The sequence below is a fragment of the Amphiprion ocellaris genome, chromosome 1, assembly GCF_022539595.1.
Source record: "Amphiprion ocellaris isolate individual 3 ecotype Okinawa chromosome 1, ASM2253959v1, whole genome shotgun sequence".
Lineage (NCBI taxonomy): Eukaryota > Metazoa > Chordata > Actinopteri > Pomacentridae > Amphiprion > Amphiprion ocellaris.
In genome coordinates this window covers 25,801,241-25,822,865 of record NC_072766.1, presented here as the reverse complement: position 1 = coordinate 25,822,865, position 21,625 = coordinate 25,801,241, and the positions used below count along the sequence as shown (strand labels likewise).

The window sequence follows — 21,625 nt, the reverse complement described above, 5'->3', positions numbered from 1 at the left end:
TTATTTGAAATAACAAAAATGATTGCGGGAGTCAACGTTAAACTCACTGTGAAATTATGGAGCATCCTAAGGCTTTAAGTCTTGGTAACTTCATAGAGGATGTAAATATTTGTATATTAAAATTAATGAGCATTGGCTATGAGATAGTTTTGTTTGGTAGTGCACAAAGCATAAAATTAAAAATACTTCCAGCACTATTTGAGTGATAGAAGCTATATTAAACAACATTTAATTAAATTCAGCTTTCCAATGAAATCTGTAGTTCATCAGTATCTGAAACATCAGATTATAACATATAGTGCAAAGCTAATTATGTCATTTCCTTACATCCCTTCAGTTTGAGGTCATTCAAAAACCCCAGATCGTCTACGTTTAGATTGTGTATTTCTTAATATCTTTTTGGGTTCAATTTGTCAGGATCTCTCTGGATAAATGTGACCCACTGTTTTCTTCTCAGAGACCACTGGGATGTTGTACCAGTGTGGTATTGTGTAGTGTGATATTTATGTTTGTTTTTTGTCTCCTATAGTTACATATTAAGTAAGTTATATATATGGAGTCTTTGCTAAAAGAGCAATCTCATTGAGGATTTTAGTTTCTGTAATTAAAAACATACATGAGAGCTCAATGTCAAGTTTTTTTTTTTCATAAACTGCTTTGTTGAGATGAGTCAGAATAATGGTGTGTGTATGTGTGAGGGAGACAGAGAGAGAAATCCTGTCTCTTCTTGTCAAAAAGGGAACAACGTTGGACATAATCCTGACAGGACACAGTGTTTATGGATTCCACAGGCCTGATACAAATGCTGACCAGCGCACACAAACATATACACAAAATCACGCACATGCAAACGCACACATACTGACAGAGAGTGTCTGCATGTGTGTGTACTGTGTGTCTGTGTGTGTAGGAGTTATGTTGTAAATCACACTAATCAATTGTGGCCTGTGTCAAGGCAGGCCAGACATGGTGAACGGTCTGTTTTACATTGCAGGGATGTGTGTGTGTGTATGTGTATGTGTATGTGTACAGCCGTCACATGATGTCCTGCACACAGCTGTCACAAATCACAGTTATGTGTCTCCAATACTACAGATACTGTATGTATCACGTCGGTGTCGGTGTGTGTGTGTGGAAGTTGGGCAAGAGTTGAACATGGAGTATCTTTGTGACATGATGTGTTGCAAAATGGTTTGATGTAAGAGTCTGACTTGGTCGGACACATCGGGGATACATGCATGTAATGTAGAGAACATGGAGGAAATGTTTTTTGCTTTGTCCCCCAAAGACTTACTCCGGGGTTCATTTTCAGGACATTGACCGTCAGATTCGTGAATAGGAGCCATTCTCTCCCAGCACTTTCACCATTTTTTCAAGTATTTATAGTAGATTTATTTCAGTTTAACAGCAAATACTGAAATTTCTTCTCTTTTTTTTAAATTTAGATGATTTTGCATTAATTTGATGAATTTTTGTAGTTCATAGCAGTTCAAAGGTATTACCTATTGCCTGCAGCCTATAGCCCCATCTTCAATATACTAGCAGTAGTGTCTTGCAGGTAGTAAATACAAAAACGTGTGTTTTTTTCGAAATAAAACTACATGGATATTCTATGTACATTGTAGGCTGAAAAAATGGATTTTTATTTTGTATGTAGTATGTAGGTATACTCTTTTTGCAAACTGGACAAAAAGCAGACATTACTGCAGTGTCTCACTTCATTCGTCCTTTTAACTATTCAATAAAATTCACAGACTTCTTTTTTATTTGTTAATATACACAGGAAACCATTAGTATTGGTGCCAGGTAGTAACATTTTTCCACCAATGTATTTTTATTTGACCTAAAGTAGATGTTCACTTATTTTACTCACTAACTGTAGCACTGTGGGCCACAAGGCAGTTTCAAAATAAACTGACATTGACGTTGATTTGAATCCAGTCATGTAACTCAAGGATAAAGCAGGCTCTTACTTTGCAGGATAATGAGACAATTACATTCAAACTTATAGTCATTTGCAGGATGTCAATAGTTAATTTATATAAAATTTGGTCTTCAAAAGTTTAAATGGGGATTTATTTATGTATTTATTATATCAGCTGTAAAAATGTAAATAAACTCTAGTATTTCCAAAGAGGGAAAATATTATAAACTTCTAGTCATCCGATCCTCAGTGTGTTTTTGTGCATCTTGAGCTCTTTCATCTCTCCTTGTACATACACTACCGCTGAAAATTTTGGGGTCACATAGAAATGTCCTTATTTTTGAAAGAAAACCATTTTTTAAATAAATGAGAATTACAGTCTAGACATTGTTAATGTGGTAAATGACTATTCTAGCTGGAAACAGCTGATTTTTAATGGATTATCTACATAGTGGTGCAGAGCAACATTTCCAGCAACCATCACTCCTGTGTTCTAATGGTACATTGTGTGAGCTAATTGTGTTGGAAGGCTAATTGATGATTAGAGAATTCTTGTGCAATTATGTTAGTACATGAATAAAAATGTGAATTTTCATGGAAAACATATTTGTCTGGGTGACCCGAAGCTTTTGAAAGGTAGTCACACAGATGTGTTTACATCTGCTCATCTATTCCCTCAAAGGCTTGGCTGCCATGGCGGCACACTGAGATGCACAACTTGACAGCATTTTGTTTGCATGGTTGGTCCACTTGTGGCCTGGGCGACATATCTTGTTGATCTCCCATGCATACTGTGTTTGTTCGTATAGGTTTTTATACGCCCACACATCGCTGGTACCACTGTGACATGGTATGCGTGACATAAAAGACTTTTTCTATACTTTTCTTGCTGGTCTTCAGGCCTAATTATGTGATCAAAAATGGCAGTCTCCTTCCTGACATAATTCATCGCTGTCTGCGTATTTGCCACCCTGCTGGAAATACATATACAATTTGCAGACACATGAAATCAGTGCTTTGAAACTAAAAACCTATCATACTCACATACTCAGACACACATTGCACCCCATGGCCAAGATGAAAGGTGCTGATGGCTTGCAAGGCCCAGACATTCATCATGTGACATGTCTGCAGTAAGACCAGCACTTTAACAACACACTATGTATCAACGCCAAGGAACTGTTTTAAATACCTGTAGCTCTCAAGTTGCATTTTAATTGCACATTGCTACACAGATGATGGAGAGAAGTGCGGTAAAAAATCAAATGGATAGAAAAAGATCTCCAAGCTGCAGTTTCAACATTATACTAAAACTTGCATTTTTGAATTTCCGCTGATGTTTAATTGAAATACCACGAATTCAGCATGATTACAAAATGACATGATGTTCTCTGTTTCTGTAATAGTCTTAAGAGTCAGAAACAAAGTGGAACTTAATTGTTGCTTATTTTGCTTCATTTCAAATGATACTGTTTTTCTCTCTTTAACCTTGCTCTTGATAAACACATGGGATATTCCACAGGCGAAACACAAGAACAGACAGTACACATGAGCATATATGTGATGTATTTGGAAATGAAGTAGTTAAAGCATTGCTGAGAGAAAAATGTCTCATTTTAGTAAGTGATGGAAGTGAATTAAAAAGTGATGATTACATAGGGCATTTGGAATCTTTTCTCTTTGTCCGTAGCATCAGTACTCCTCGGTGTCTCTGCTTGTCCCACTGCAGGTTTACACATTGATCAAGTTCAGTAAAATAAGAGAAAAAAAGAAAAAACATACAGTTTTTCAGTGATTTTTGTATTGCAGAAAGAAAAGAAGAAACAGAGAAATCGTATTGTATATTTTGTCTGTCTGGGTCCTCTCAATTTGTAGTTTATTTTTTGTCAGTTCAGCACAATGTCCATGTAATCTGTCATTTTCTAACCTTGTTTAACCCTTACCTAACCCTTTATAGCTGAGGAGATGTAAACTGCCTTTGCTTTCTCTAATTACTCTCATCCTCCGCTGCTTCTGAGCACATTTGTTCCTAATAAGTATAAAATTACAACTGTACTTTAGCAGTGGCCCATAACCCAACTTCTCAGGGTGCACATTTTCAAATGACAGTGACACCTAAATTCTTGCAAAAGTGAAAGCAGGTCACATAGCGCGTGTATGTGTGTGCACGACCACGCTAATTCCAAAAAATTAAAAAATGTGCGACTGAGACTCTAAGCCTCGATAAATAAGCCTCATACATGGCTTGGCGCTGTAAACATGCTAATATTTCTTAATGGCATGCTCCTACATTGATATGCATGTGAACTCTAGACCGTTAACCCCCTCCACCCCACACCACAGCACCCACCCCCACCCTGCTGCTCATCAACACACACACACACACACACACATGCACACTCGCCACCATTACGGGGCCCGCTGGCTCTCTGTTTTTCCATTAATATCAAGTGATTGAGCGTAACATTAGCAGATAAAGCGGAGACTAAGATGACATATATGCCGTAGATGGAGGAATTAAAGCCTAATATAATCACTCGGCCTTGCATAGGGAAAAACCATCACTCGTCACTACGCCTGACATTTTGATTTCCGATGTTTCTGGCACAGCAAAAGCGCAACCAGGACAGATGGAGACTGATTTCTCTTTTAAGTAAAGAGGTGCTTAAGTGATTGTTCAAAGCGTTCCCACACATACTTTAACCTTGTAAAACAAACAAAAAATACACACCTCAAAATCAACACTGATTCACAAACAAAGTATCGATCTCACAGCTCTCAGGAAAGAGGCGTGTAGATGTGTTGGTGGGCGTCTTTAAGCTCTCTGTCCGGCTGGTTATTTTCAGAGCAAGCAGAGAGCACATCAGTTTTTATTAGCTTAATAAATCACCTTTGTTGTCAATCAAGCAGCAGAGAATAATTGGATATGGTTGAAGCCTTGCGTGATGGATTATAAATCATTCAAGATTAAATTAAAAGATAATGCACAAACTTAATGGTTTGTGTTTTGCAGTCTAAATTGCCTTGGAGCAGTGCTGTTTTCCAGCTTTATTGCAAGCCGTTTTTCTTTTCTCCAAAACCCCTCACATTTCACACCTTTTATTGCTGGAATGGAGCTTTGCCGCCGCTGTTTTACATGCGTTTTGTTTGTTTGGCAAATTCATTTTGGGGAACTCTGTTTATTTCTTTGCAGGGAACAGACATTATTTTTTTTTGTAATTGGGTGTTTTTTTGTAGCTGGATTGTGCGCATATCCACATATATGTATACATGTGTTTGATAAGTTGGCATCATTCACCTCCTTGTTTAGCTACAGATTTAAAGGCTTGAATTTGTGTTTGAGTGACATTAGATGTTACTCAGTTCTCAGCAGATAAACCTCAGGTCCTCAAAGTATTATTGTTGCACAGGAGATGTGGGAAGAAGTTTAAAAAATATAAAGACAAGGCAAAGAGGCAGGCAGGAAAACACAGAAAAAAAGAGCTCTATCATGTATAGTATCCTCTGGCCAGTGAATTTAAGTGTGTCCGTTTGCATTGGAACAGAGCGAGCGTTATCATAATCGCCTCCTGCCTACTTGACAGGACCTTAAAGTGATCCTGTCATTTTATTTACACCCAGACCACTGTGTGATTTACTCCGAAACACACACACATGCACACACGTGCACAAACACTCCCCATTTCCACCTTCCCTAGCGATCCTGTTCGAGTAGGTCGGATGACATCTTTTGATCAGCGCTGTCCAAAGAAATCAGAGCGGACTGGCAGGTAATAGATACCCAGAAGCTAAACAGACTGCACTGCAAAGTATGTGTGTGTATTTCTGACAGTGTGCACATGTGCGTTTGTGTGTGTGTGTGTGTGTGTGTGTGGTTATAGGGAACATACAGTAGACATTTCTATGCTTAGTGTTTGCAAATCTTGCCCTGAGTGCAAAAGCACTGACATTACCGCTTAAGCGTACTGGCATACAGCTTTTTTCTTTTCTTTTGTTTGCGCCTTAAATGTACTATTTTAGCTCACTCACTTGTAAGTGTTCCCTCACCCTAATGGCGAGTCAGATCTGTTCCCAGACAGACTGATGAAAACCTGTGACAAAGATTAAGAAATTAAAAGCAAGGCAAAGGGAAGCAGTAAAGTGAACAAAAGAGCAAGTCTATGTGTGTGAAACAGATTAGGGAAGATGGAGGCAGAAGGAGAGTGAATAATAGGCAAAAAAAAAAGAGGCAGAGAAGAGCCAGAACATAGGAGAGAGGAAGAGAGAGGAGAAACAAATGGGAGACAGTGGAAATGATGGATCTTGCTCGGCCCTGCTTGGCTAACTCTGCACACCCCGTTGGTTTTTCTTTCTGCACACACCCGCACTCTCACATATTCACACATCCCCTGGGACAAGTGCTCAAGACCCTAGGTTGCCCTGTGGGCTTTGAGAGTATGACTGCTCCAAGTGCAAGCTATCTGAATAACAAAGGACAGGCACAGGATCATTTACTGACAGGCACCCACTGATAATATCTGTGTAGTGTGAGCAAGATAGTGTCTGTTCACATACACACACACACACACACACACACACACACACACACACACACACACACACACACACACACACACACACACACACACACACACACACACACACACACACACACACACACACACACACACACACCAACTCACTTTTGGTCAGATGTGGTTAAATGCTACAGGTTATGAACACAGACACCAAAATCCTCTGTGTGTCATGACACACGCATGATAACAGGATTTTGCTGACACATTTGCTTCATATTATGAATTTCTTTAATTGCATTACGTCCAAATTCAGTTTTCACTACTTGGCCCCGTAGATATACATACTTTAGCCATTGTAAATTTCAAGCAACCAATGCCCCTGAACAAAAATGTGGATTCATATGAGGTACTGCAAATTCAATCTTTTGGAAAGCTGCTGTATAACAGATAAGACTTTCTAAAACTTATTTTTCCAAAAGCATACAGTAAGATATATTTGAGATAAACTAGTTTGTAACTTGTGAATACTAATTACTATTAACGTTCATTATTTTTCTTTGTCATTTTGACCCTCAAACTGACCATTTTCAAGAATGACTGCTGCTCAATGCTGCAGATGTATGCTATGCAGGCTGCTGGTTTAATGCTGGCACCATTATTCATTCCAGTTCAAGCTTAAATTGGCTCGAATACAGTTGCTGTATGCCGGAGGATTGAACTTGAATGTATTTAAATATTTAACTGCTCAAAAGGTAAAGCTGCAAGACTGGTGGGTTTTTCTTTCTTTGTTTTTTTTCCAGAGTTGACAATAAAAAAGGGTCTTTTTACTGCTTGTTGTCCACTATAAGTGTTAATATAGAGTTAAAGTTGTTTTTTTGTTTGTTTGTTTTGTCTCTCTTAAACAATACCCAAATGGATGCAGACCAAGTCATTATTTCAATTTTCATTGCATGTTTGTCACCTGCAACTTTCTCATTCATTTTTCTCTTTTATTTTTAAAACTTTTAAACACACAGTATTGACGTAAATAAAATCCTGCCGTTTCATGTACTCCTTTACAGCTAGTCTGTAATTAACTAGCAGGTTTACAGTGAGAGAGAGGTCACATAGAGGCTCGATGCTACTGGCGGCAAGCGTGTGTGTGAGCGTGTGTGTGTGTGTGTCTGTGTTTGTGTGTGTGTGTGTGTGTGAGGGTGTGAAATATTCACCTGTCTCTCTCTCTTTAGGATGCCAGGAGTCAGACATAGCTGGAAATACAGACTTGATAATTAATTGACATGGAAAATTTGCACTTTCCTCTTTTTTGTATACAGTGCTGCATGTGATTTGTACAAAAATGTATCTCTTTTGTAAGAATGAATACAGCACATGTATAAATAAAGCACACACACTTGCAAACACACGCATCAGTGAGTATGTCAGAGGCTCTTTAGCCCAGACATACTCTTATATTGGCATTGTAACAGCAGCATGTAAATACACTGTCAGGAGCTCCCGAGCTGAGTGGCATGGTGAGATGATTAGCCAGTCTAACACAGTGCATAGATGCGCACACACACTCACACACACAAACATTTGTGGACATACACTAGCGTGCTGCAATAGTGTCTGTGTTTCTGCATAATCACAATATTTCAATGTGTTGTGATGCTGCTGCAGTCAGAGACAGACACACTAACTGTTGCCACTCCAAATCTAATCGCCCCTCTCTCATCCTCCTCCCCTCTCTCTTACTAACACCACTATGTGCCGTATATGCTAATATTATCTCAGCTTTTCTGAAGATTCATTTTACATATTTTGTACTATCAAGCTGTTCATTACTACTTATCAGCAGGCAACTTCCACATAAAAATCATTCACGCACAGCACATATCGATATAGACCAAGAATAAATTAATGTAAATATGAAACACATTTTGAGGAATATAGCAAACAAACAGCATTGGCATGTAACCGGTTTTATTGAAATACAAAAATACAAAATGCAAAGCTCGTAAAAATCAAAGATATGCTATATGATGGTATTTGACAATGTGACATGATAAGTGACATGATGAGTTACACTATACACTATATGTGATAGTATTAAATCATTTTAATTATTCATTATTTGGACATTTATAAGGTTTTTGCATCATTTGGAGGATGGTGACATTTCACACTGAAAAACAACAATTTATGATATCGTGTTATGTTTTAAGGGTTACAAAAATGTCTTAAACTATGTAGTTTATGCTTGATATTGTGTTCTTACTCAAATTGATACCCCAAAAGTACATTAATAGCCCATTCTGGTCTGTACTATACATCTTGCAATATTAGTACAGTATTGTTACTCAATAAATAACTTCACTGAAGTGAGAAAAAAAATGAAATAGAAAATGTGTAAAGTACATTTCTCATGTCTTGAGTAGTAAGCTTGTATACTAAGCTAGTAAAAGAACTGTAATATTAATTTTGAATCCACTAGAAAGTTTTCCTACAGGACTAGCCTGATGATTTTTGGATGACTCGTTATACAGCATGTGGGGCGATTTTTCGAGCAACATTGCAGCGCCAATGGCAAACAACTTAGTGTGTCATATTCCAATGATAGCGTAACTGTTATACAAGTCTAGTAAGTCATGTAATCGGTTGAAGGAACAGCCCCATTCGTCAGGCATCTGGGTCGATCAAACACCTCTAGGGATCAATGGCACGCCTCGCCAGTCCCAGGGCACTCACTGCAGACAGCCATGCCCCTTTAATCACCCTCGCTACACACACACACACACACACACACACACACACACACACACACACACACACACACACACACACACACAGAAACCATCCCACCAATTTGTCTGTGCATGTCAAATCACAATAATTAAGCATTATCGATCTCAGATTCAATTAACTTCATTAACGTGGGTTGCACTGGTGATTGGAGAGGGATAGAAATGAGGGAGGGAGGTGAGGGTGGAGATTATAGGATGTCATCAAGAGGGAAATGGCAGGGGAGTGGATGCGTGAAACGCACAAATGTGTCTAAATACACGCACACACACATAGGGAACGTGAGAAAATTTGCATGATGGGTTGATTTTAAATTAGTTTTGTGTTAAAAATGTTGTTCTGCGTGAGACTGATGTGGACAGTCTGTCTCTCTCTTGCTCTCTCTCTCTCTCTCTCTCTCACACACACACACACACATACACACACACACACACACTGAAGTTGTATGATGTAAACCAAAGTGTAAACAGACAGCGCTGATGTGCTGTTTGTCTGATCGGATGTTAAGTGCTTACGTAAACATGATAAACTGTTTCCTAACTTCATAACATCTGCAGAGTGCACGAGCATTTCCTCACTTTATTCACGGACAGGAACACGAAGATGAAAAAAAAAAGATTAGGGAGGGATGCACAGGTCGAGAAGTAAGAGAACACACAATCAGATGCTCTTCTTTTAACCTGATTAAATGTATGAGTTTTTTTCCCAAATTCATGAAGGGTTTTTTTTTAAAAAAAATAAAATCAATCAGAGTGCCTAGGGATTATTTTCGAATTGCTAACCAACACCAAGAATTTCCTTTTTTTTTTCTTTTTTTCTTTTCTGCAGTTGTTGTTCAGCCTTATAACTGAGTATTCTTCAGCATTTTTTGATTGGACAGTAAATCCAAATTTCCATTTAAGTCAATTTTAGTGCGTCTTATTAGAATTATTAACTATTAACGCAGGGATTTGTAGTTATATTCAGATGTCAAGAACAGTTTCAAGCCCTCCTCGCTCCCCTAGAAACAACTGTGGTGTTTGTTTGCTTGCTTCTGTTTCAAAATCAGCAATCTCACCCAACCTGTTCTCCTGAAAATGAGATCAAACCACATGTTCCACCCTGCTGATAATTCATCTGGAACTCTCTCTATCTCTCTCTCTACTAATTAAAAGAGCACCTGCATACCTGGTGTGTTTGGCCCAGACTCCTTCTACTCCAGTGGTTTTGTGTGTATGTGTGTGTGTGTGAATGAGTTTCTCTCAGTTTATCTCAGTATCCTGGGTCATAGTGTTGTGAACCACACAGTCTGGGCCTAAGCCAGTGGCCTTGGGGATCATCTCTGCATGCTGCTGTGTGTGTGGCCCTGGTCTTGACTGACTTCCAAGCCTTGGCTCCCTCCTCGTCCTCCTCTTTCTCCTCCACCTCTTCTCCTCCCTCAGTCCCTGTGCCACATTTATTCATGTCTCCTTTCTCCGTCTTCCCTTTGGCTTACACAGTAAATTCTGTTGCAGAATCATTTGACTGCATGAATGCAACAATAAATCTAAAATACAGTACAGAGCATCATTTTCCCCATCTTGAACTCCTTTCACAGGGAAACCATTTTGTGACAACTTTTAGTGAAGAATTTGGAGTAAGACAATAAACAGCCACTCTTCTGAGCCCAATAAAAATGTTACAGTCAGTTCCCAAACATAGCCACATGTGCTTCATGGGATAGTCTTGTGAAACCTGTGTTTATGTGAAAAGATTGGAGTAATGTAACTTATAATAAAATAAATTTATATTTGTTAAAATTAACATTCCTATTATTTTTAGGACGAAAACATATGAATCGAAAATGTTACTGTCTCAATTACGAGCGAAATCACGAACCTACTGAGAAGTTTCTAAATCAGTGAGCTTTCAGCGGATAGTTGTTGCCAGACTGCCAGCCTAATTCTGCTGGATGTGGTTTGAAATGCAATTCCAGCTGGATTTCTACAAATTCAAGTCCAGATGCTCTGGGTCAATTTGGATTTCAAAGTATCTTTTACGGCACTCACAACGACAACGTTATATCCAGAGCGACAGCAGTGCTGAGCTGAAACCATGCTGATCCTAGCAAAGCGCTATGAAGGACAACATGGACAGCAACAATCTGTAGAAAGACGCCAGAATAAATGATCTACCGGTCATTACCACAAATGCAGCCCTGCAGATAGGCTGGTGATGTCTGGACACACAAATCTGATCTTATCATTTGCAAATAACAGTGTGGAGATTGCGTCCTAAAGATCCTTCTTGAGAAACAAATCCAGTATGTCTGCAGTCTGAACAAAGCCGGAATCATTCCATATTTCACCCTCCTCTGCCTCAAACAAGTCCAGAAATCAGTCGTGCGCTTTATCCTCCATGTAGGTGGATGAAGCCTACACACCAAGGTTTCATTCAACACATACCGATCTTGCTGGCAAATAGCATTTTCTCTTCCTCTGCATGCGTCTCTATACATATCACACATTTGCAGGTACACAGATGGGCAGACACACACACACACACAAACAGCACACACCGTGTTCTTATTGCACAAAGGCAGCTAATTTGAAGTGTATGTTGTGTTTTAAAGGTGATTTCACATTGATGTTTGGCCTTGATGAGAGCACCGGGCTGCTGTGTTCGACTGTTTCCTCCACCAGAGCATTGTTCTCTTAAACAGCTGTCGTTTTGGCTGATTCAGAACAGATGGCATGTACATGTGGGTCTGCTCGGCTGCACGTATGTACAGGCGGGTGGATGTGTCTGTGAGACAGGAGGGTGGGGGGAGAGAGAGACAGAGTGAGACAAGGAGAGATGAGGAAAATCGAAAGAGCGTGTTTGGATTATATCCATAAATGTTAAAATATGCAGCTGAAATGGATTGTCAGTTTTTTAAAATAACAGTATTTCAGTTCAATCAAAGGAAATATTAACACATGCAGTGTTGATAAGGGTCGTGTGATGCTGCAATTTTTAAATTGCACATAACAGCACGTTTGAAATGATTCAGATGGATCCTTTTTGTAAGACTGAATGCTGGAACAGATTGCATGTTCAACAGAGAAACTCCTGAGTTTGCCTGAAGGCAAAGAGTTGTTAGACTACACCACTTACAGTAGAACTGGTGTGAGTGTGTGTGTGTGTGTGTGTGTGTGTGTGTGTGTGTGTGTGTGTGTGTGTGTATCTCTGTGTGCGTGTGTGCCTGCGCCTGTTCGTGTGTATGATGTGTGATGGGCTCTGGGATATCTGTGTCTCTATGCATCTGTTTATCCCACGGCAGTGTCGTATCATTGCCGATGGCAACCAGTGGCCTGACAATGACAAAGACTCCTCTCTGTTTTGCTGCTAATGCAGTGCTAGCACATACACAAGTTCACACACAGACACATACACACAACTTGCGATGTTCAGTGAGAGATTGGAGGTGGCAACAGCTGAAGTGTGTGGTATAATAGGGCTGGCAGGTTGCGCAGGTATTATATGTGAAGGCCCATTTTCCCATATTTTCACAAAACTCACGGCAGAGTGTTTTCAACCTACTTACCTGGCTATTTCCTCTTCTCTTGCTTGCCATAGATATGGTTTTAAAGTCTTCCTGCCCAGAGACCACAGCTGTACATTAGATATATACCGTAGCTATTTTAGGCACAGCAGCTGGTTTATGTATGATTTCTGTTAAATAAGCTAATAAACTAACCTGACACTTTCCCCCCCTTTTTTAACCTTTGTGCATCTTTGAAAGTGGGAGATTATGATTGCATATGGCTTCTGTGCCACACCCATTCCACTGACCGGCTCACTCTGTGTTTACATACCAGGTTAGATGAGTGATGGCCTGTTAAAGAAAGGAATGTTAGGCACAAGGCCACTGACGTCTACACACATGCTCATCTTCTTTGCCAGTGTAGTTGCTAAAACAAGAAAGAGGGTTGTGTACACATTTGCCTGAGCGTGCTTCAATTGTTATTCAGAAACTGAGCCTTAATCATAAAGTATGAGCATAAAGCATATCTCATCTGATGTTGTTTTATCTCTTTGATAGACTTATTAACAAAAGAAAGCATTCGTAGATGTACAAAGGGGCAAGATCGTGATTTGCCGTGATACATCTTTTCTCTGTATGATTTCCATTGTATTATTCTTAAACTAGAGGGATTTGAATATAAATTGAAAGCCTCAAGCCCTCTCCCTGAAGCTAAACTGTAAATAATAACTCTAAACTTTTTTCTAATCTTTGGTAATTGAAGCAAATGGGTTTTGCGGAGAGAGATTTGTCGCAGGGAAACGTACATACATTTTTTTTATTTACGAGGAGGCGAGAGCTGAGCAGTGTAATGAGTGAAAATGCATGCTTAATTTAAATGGCGAGTGTGTCTGTTAGGGAATGCATTAGAGTCTGCAGAAGAAGCGTAAGACATATTAATTGACAGACAGGAACCGCTGTCTCCGAGGTTGATACAAGTAATTTATTACTTCAGAAACGAATGCCACCGCCAGAATGTGCTTCATTAATTTCAAATTTAGTTTTAATTTCAAGCTGTTGCCCCTTGAGAAGAATAAGGTGGCAAGTTCTGTTTGAAGAGACATTTTTCCCCTCTCCCTCACTTCATCTTTCTGTTTCCATCCTCCATCTCTCTGTCTCTGGCTGTCTCTGATTTTCTGCAGTACAGAACAAAGACCTGGGGGTGGAGAGAAAGGGAGGGTGTGGTGACTTGATTCAAATTTGAAAACAATGTCAGTGTAAATGTGGGAAGTTAGAACAGCATTACTGTTTATGATAGTAAATACTTTGTGAATGTCATTGGATGATTGCTCCTTCTCCTCTGGAGAAAGAACAAATAACAGTACTTTTAGTTTCGATCAGTTCCCTGCTTTGTAAGGAAACAAGAATACAGAATTGAGAATGTCCATCATTAGACATTCTGTCAATGTGGTTCTAACAAATCTTTTTTCTCTCTGTTTTTGTTTTTTCTTTCTTCTGCCTGAGCAGCATACGTCCCTGAAGATGAGAAGGAAGCAGCCTTGTTGGATGAAGACCTGGATGGAGAAGACTCAGCTCAGGAAGGAGAGGAGCCTGCTACCAAGTTCCTATGTCAAGACAAGGATTTTCTTCTTAAGGACAGGCCAGGATCTACTGGCTTCCATGACTCCCCAAATGCAGCTGACTTTTCTGGTCAGGAGCTGGACAGTGAGTCTCACTTGAGTGAATCTAGTGACAGAATGTCTGATTTTGAGAGCTCCTCCCTGAGAAATGAGGATGATGTTCTCCTCTCTAAAGACCCTTCACATGCTCTTTCCCCTTCCTCCTCTGCTGTCATGATGGCTGCAGCTAATGCCGCTGTCCCAGTAAGTGGAGATGAGGCCATATTAGCTGCAACGGGGTCTGTGGCCGACAGCCTGGAGAAGATGAAGGCCATTTACACCTCCTTTTTGACCAACTCCTATTGGTCTACACTGAATCTGAACCTGAGTCAGCCCCCTGCAGAAAAACCCCCTCGCAGTCATAGCAGCAGCAGTAGTAGCAGCAGTAGCAGTAGCTGTGGCAGTGGAGGCTATGACTGGCATCAGACAGCTATGGCTAAAACCCTCCAGCAGGCCTCACAGAACCACCACAACAGAGTGGGCCTGGTTCAACATCCCACGCTGGCTGTGTCCACAGCGTCTACAGAACCCAACCTCTTTAGTACTGTCCAGCTGTACCGGCAGAGCTCTAAGCTCTATGGTTCCATATTCACTGGTGCCAGCAAATTTCGTTGTAAGGACTGCAGTGCAGCATATGACACTCTAGTGGAGCTCACAGTACACATGAACGAGACAGGCCACTACCGTGATGATAACCATGAGACAGATAGTGAGGGTACAAAGCGGTGGTCAAAACCCAGAAAGCGTTCTTTGCTAGAGATGGAAGGGAAGGAGGATGCACAGAAAGTTCTGAAGTGCATGTACTGTGGACACTCCTTTGAATCCCTTCAGGACCTAAGTGTCCACATGATCAAGACAAAACACTACCAGAAAGTGCCTCTGAAAGAGCCTGTTACACCAGTGGCAGCTAAAATTATCTCAACGGCCCGAAAGAGAGCCCCTATTGACCTAGACATCCCTAGCTCACCGGACTCTAACGGAGGCACCACACCTAAGCCCACCTCCCTCAATGACTCTAATGACATACTACAAAAGGTCACCAACCCTTACATCACACCTAACAACCGCTATGGACACCAGAATGGTGCTAGCTATGCCTGGCAGTTTGAATCCAGGAAGTCACAGATCCTCAAATGCATGGAGTGTGGCAGCTCTCATGACACACTGCAAGAGCTAACTGCTCACATGATGGTGACAGGACACTTTATTAAAGTTACCAACTCTGCTATTAAGAAAGGCAAACCAATTATAGAGTCTCCCACTCAAGCCCCTACATCCAATTCCACAGCTGAAGAAAAGGTGCAGTCTGTTCCCCTGGCTGCTACCACGTTCTCCCCTCCACCTGCCCCGGTGCCTCCTCCAAGCAGTATCTCCCCCACTGCAATGGTCGTGGAGATAAAAAAGGAGGAGAAGGAAGAGGAATGCACTAACGAGTTCATTATTAACAATGGTAACAGTCTCAACAAGGAGAAGAAGGCGAGTGGTGAGGAGGAGGCTGAGGAGAAGTTTGATATTTCTTCAAAATACACCTATTTGACTGAAAAGGATCTGGATGAAAGTCCAAAGGGGGGTCTTGATATCCTTAAGTCCTTGGAAAACACAGTGACCTCAGCCATCAACAAAGCCCAGAATGGAGCTCCAAGTTGGGGTGGATATCCCAGTATCCACGCTGCCTATCAGCTCCCAAATATAATGAAGCTCTCTCTAGGTAACTCCGGAAAGAGCTCTCCCCTAAAATACATGTTCCCTGGGGGGGAAATTCTCTCACCCACTGGTAAGAGCCAACCACTGATCTCACCTCCCAGCCGTCAGACCTCCCCACTGCCTAAAAACAACTTCCATGCTATGGAAGAACTAGTCAAGAAAGTGACAGAGAAAGTGGCAAAGGTAGAGGAGAAAATGAGAGAGCCCAATGTTGCTGCAAGGGGTTCTCCTCTGAGATGTACCACACCCTCACCCTGTAACAGTGAGGCAGGGGATTCAGCCCGAGGAGAGTCCCCCAAAGAAAATAGAGCAGGAGGCTGTAAAACTCCTGAGAATACAAGTGGAGTGGAAAAAGTAGCAGGAGATGGCAATGGAGCCAATCACAGAGATTCAAATGGTGATATATCTATGAAGGAGTCTGTGGAGAATGGAGTAGAATCCACTGCTGTGACGTCACCTCTCCCTGCCTCTCTGTGTGGCAGTACAGCGATCATCACAGATCATCCACCTCCAGAACAGCCATTTGTCAACCCTCTAAGCGCACTGCAGTCAGTAATGAACGTCCACCTGGGAAAGGCCGCTAAGCCTGCCCTGCCCTCCCTTGACCCAATGAGTATGCTGTTCAAGATGAGCAACAGCCTGGCAGAGAAAGCAGCAGTAGCCGCTTCCACCCCACCAGCACAGACCAAAAAGACCAATAATGACCACTTAGACCGCTACTTCTACCAGCAACATCTAAACAGTGACCAACCTATAGATCTCACCAAAGGAAAAAATACTGAAAAAGGCAGCAATAGTGGTTCTTTAGGTTCAGCGGCTCTCTCTTCCACCACCTCCACCCCATCTTCCGTTTCTCCCTCCTCTGCTGTCACCATGACCAAAGCCTCAGCTGCAGTAGCATCCTTTATGTCAACCTCCCCTTTGCGAGAAAATGCCCTCTCCGATATCTCTGACATGCTGAGGAACCTGACAGAAAGTCAGGCTGTCTCCAAGTCCTCCACACCTACCAGCCAGTCTGAACGCTCCGACATCGAAGGTGTCACACAGGAGGAGACAGAAGATGTTTCACCAGCTCAGAAACGAAAAGGCCGCCAGTCCAACTGGAACCCTCAACACCTCCTTATCTTACAAGCCCAGTTTGCTTCCAGTCTGAGACAAACAAATGATGGCAAATACATGATGTCGGACCTGAGCCCACAGGAGAGAATGCACATCTCCCGATTCACTGGTCTCTCAATGACTACAATATCCCACTGGCTGGCTAATGTCAAGTACCAGCTGAGGAGAACTGGTGGCACCAAGTTCTTGAAAAACTTGGATTCAGGTCACCCAGTGTTCTTCTGCAGTGACTGCGCCTCTCAGATTCGCTCACCATCCACCTATGTCAGCCACCTGGAATCCCACCTGGGCTTTCGCCTGCGAGACCTTGCTAAGCTTTCTGGAGAGCAGCTGCTCAGCCAGATATCACACCAACATCACCAACAACGTCACACCAAAGGACTATCTGAAAAACTATTCTCTAACCTTCACCCATCCAGCCACCCATTACCCTCCTCCTTACCTACATCCTTACCCATCTCCCTGTCCTCATCCTTAACCACCTCTTTGCCCTCGACTGAATCTCCATCACCCTCCCCGGATGATGACGACAGTGGGGCCGTGTACCAGTGCAAGCTCTGCAACCGGACTTTTGCAAGTAAACACGCGGTTAAGCTTCACCTGAGCAAGACTCATGGGAAGTCTCCTGAGGACCATCTCATGTATGTGTGTGAGGTGGAGAAACAGTAGCAGTGGATGGGGACAATGCTCCTTCATAATGGCTCACACTTCCTTGCTCTGTCTTTCTTTAGCCTTTGATAGACATTTAAAAAAGAAAAGGCTTATTAAAATGATGGAACTACACAAAGATGCCATACAACTACTGCTCTGAATTTTGGCACATGATTTTACATTTTGTGTTGAAGGAGTTGTTTTGTTTGTTGGTTTGTTTTTGTTTTTTTTTTATTTTTGTTTCTATGTGAGGTACACTCACTCTGGCCCAACACACTTGATTTTGTCTCCTTTGACAGTAATAGACTCTTTTTTTCATAATGGGTAAATGGGGGCTGTAGTCATTGAGTAAAGACAGTATATGAAGGTTTTAAAAAGAGATTCAAAAATGAAGTGGTGTGTATTTTGAAACTTGTGTAATTGGAATTAAGTTCCTTTATATTTTGGCATCGCTGAGGTGTGATAAGCTGCATGCATAAATAAAACAGTTTGGTTAAACATTTTATAACTAAATCTGGTGCACTTTCCATGTTTTTTCACTCTCCTGATTGCTCTATCTTCTGTTTTGTTTTTTTTTCAATAGCATTTTTGTGCTAGAGTCAGGATTTAAATTTTAACCCTCTGAGTACGTTAAAGCACTTCTACACTTAAGATCCAAACATTGATTTAATATTGGAGATTGGGAATTATTGAGGATATTGTGAGAATTAGATGTGCATTGTGTCAGCAATGCTTGTTTCCCAGAGATATTGTATGCTGAGTTTTACCCTAAACATGAAAGCATTTTTAGGAGACTCTCCATTCAGTGCGAGATTTTCATCTTAGGCTTCATATTTGTCTGGTAGATGCTCACCGGACATAATACAAGCTGTGTGGTAAAAAAAAAAAAAAGAAAAAAAAAAAGAAAAAAAATATTTTACTTTGGTTGATCAGGGACCTATATTAATTCAGGTCTGTGTAAAATATGTATATAAAACATATTAATTAATCCCTGTCTAAATTATGCATCATTTCTATATTTTTAATTTAAAATGATTATGACTATCTGCTGGTGCACAGTATATGAAGACATAAATAAAATTGTTTTGCACAATAGTTTTATAAATGTGTTATCTAATCAAAGGATACAAAAAAGGGAGGTAGCAAAAGAAGGACAAGTGAATCTTTTTATTCCCAATTCGTGCTCAAAGGGTTAAAGACTCTTTTTTTTTATCAGACACTACTCTACATGTGCCCCTGTATGAACATTAAAAAGATAATAAAGGTTGTACAAAAAGAAATTACTTTATGAAGATATTTCACATGTAAACTGTTATTTATAAGCACTCTTGGTTGTTTCATATCGTTGAATGCCTTTTTGATTGGTCCTTTTTTCTTTTTCCTTCTTTTTTTTTTTTTTTTTTTTTTTTTTTTGTTCTGTCTAATTACTCTGCCATGATTCCACACTGCAGCTTTATCTTTTTGGATATGAAAGGTAACCATGGTTACACTTACCTCTTGAGTGACAAGATCTGCTACATTTTTGGCAGTTAATTTGCTGAAGTAACTGACAGCTGCCAGTGTAGAGAAATAATGAAAAAAAAAATCTTTAAGTGTAAAATATCGGCATGTAAAGAGCACAGATACTGTTATGCATTCTGTGCCGTTAGTCTTTTTAATTTTGTTCTCTTGTTTTCTGTTGTTGTTGTCCTTGACAAGGAATCCCCATTATATGACTTCATATAACCTTGTTTTCTACTGCAGCATTAAAAAAAAGGAAACAGTTTTTTTGCAATAATGTGTGTGTGTGTACATTGTGTGTGTCATGGCTATCAATTATGTGTGTGCTGTGCAGTCCCTAATGAGCACATTAGACTGGGAGTGTGTCAACGTCTGTCTGTGACGAGCTGCAGACTAGTTTACAGTGAGTGGCAGCAGTGGGGCCGTGTGGGAGAATAAACACACACACATACAACACGCACACACACCCACATGAACACACGCGTGCACACACACGCACACACACATATTCAGACATGCAAACAGACACTATCATTTTTGGGCTTCCCTGTAGCCTCTTCTGTTGTCCTGGTCCCATATGCTGAATGTTCAGTCCTAAAAATGCCGTCTAAGGCCTCAGAAACAGCAACAAAAAGTTGTTTTATCTTTGTAAGTGGGAAGTGGATGATGGTGGTCTCTCAAAAGGCAACTCCGAAAGCAAAAAAAAAAGTAAAAACCCGCATTTACAGGGTAAAAGGAAATAAAAAGCAACTCCAATCTGCTTACATGATTTTGAAAATCAGGCCACTTAATTTGTGAAAACATCATGCAGTCAGTTTTGAAATGCAGCAATGCATACATACTTGGACACATTGCGGTTTCACAGTGTCACATATTCATCCATTCGTTGTTTGCTATTAAAAACCTGAGAGCAGCTAAGCTTCGTGTTTACTGTCTTTCTGCACATGGGATATGAAAGTATAAAGACCTACACCCCACAAAGTTTCCCTTCCATGTCGCCTGCTCTATAATTATCTTAGACATCCATTTTGTGACTACTCTCTACTAGGTAAGAAACCTGGCAAATATATTTGCTTAGGCTTCATGAGAGATGACAACAGTGCTGACAAGATGAGCACGTCCTTTCAAGTGTTTATTTAGTCAGATTTTTTTATTTATTTATTTTTTCCCCTTGCTGGAAGTGTGATTAAATAGGAGTTGTATCACTATCAATTTGATGATGGGTGGTGCACAACAGTGTGATACAGATGAAGCAGATAGGATGAGGAAATTAAGCTTACAGGAAAGAGATCTTTCAAAGTTTTGCTTTTGTTTTTTTTTCTACAGAGCCACATAAGAATCAGTATATTTTCAGCACAGATAAGGGAATAAAAATACAAAGGTTAGCTTGAGATAGAACTCTTGAAAAACTACCAAATATATAATCAGCACATAAATCTTCCCTTACAAAGACCTGTGCATTACAAAAGTAAACAAAGAACATACATAAGATAACAAAGCAAGACAGTACTATATATCCCTAAGCTACATCACATTTTCACTGCTCTATTCTGCAATTTAATATACCATGCAAAAAACAAAAAAAAAAAAACATTCATGCATGTGCAAACATGCACATCGCCATACTACACAAACAGCTCTGAACTGTACAGACCAGTCATTTTCTATTTTTCTATACACATACACACATAGACACACAAAAGGCACATATGCACACACCTCTCAACAGCCAGGTAGAAGGACTTCATCCACAGTGACAAGGTGCCACTGTGTGTGAAAATGTCAGCCTTCAACAGTGCAGCCTGAAGTCTGGCACCGTATTTAAGGCTCTCATTAGCCTCAAAGAAAATATGCGTGAAATTGAAGTGTAAGAAAGCCATTTTCTCTCTTCCTGCCTTCACATCCGGCGAGCAGAGGCAAGGGCTTATTAAGGTTCAAAACTACCGTGCAGGAGACAATGAGTACCACCACTGCGCTGTGTATGCACATACACAGACACACACACATGCACACACACAAGAGAACATAGTCATTTTAACAACATTAACAGACTTACTATGTATCGCAGTGTTATCACAATGTGGACCAAATCCCATCAATTAGATGGCAGTAAAGTCAAATGATGAGTAAATGCTGACTTTCAGGCACTGATTATCCTGCAAAGACTAACATTTATGTTTTATTGTTGGTGTTTTTCAAGATTTCTGTCCTGGCTGATTTGGTAGCACCCTAATATTGTGCCAAGTATATAACAAAAGTATATATGGAAAACATACAAACACTGGGC

At 40.4% G+C, this 21,625-nt stretch overlaps 1 protein-coding gene across 1 annotated transcript in view; it reads left to right on the top strand.

The window, feature by feature from the left end:
• tshz3b (teashirt zinc finger homeobox 3b) overlaps positions 1–19,615 on the top strand; it is a 39,532-nt gene extending 19,917 nt beyond the window's left edge. The window contains exon 2 of the mRNA XM_055010965.1: positions 14,213–19,615. Coding sequence (XP_054866940.1) covers positions 14,213–17,856 — 3,644 coding nt within the window. The 3' untranslated portion in view covers positions 17,857–19,615. The remainder of the gene's footprint in view (positions 1–14,212) is intronic.
• Positions 19,616–21,625: the final 2,010 nt, after the last annotated feature.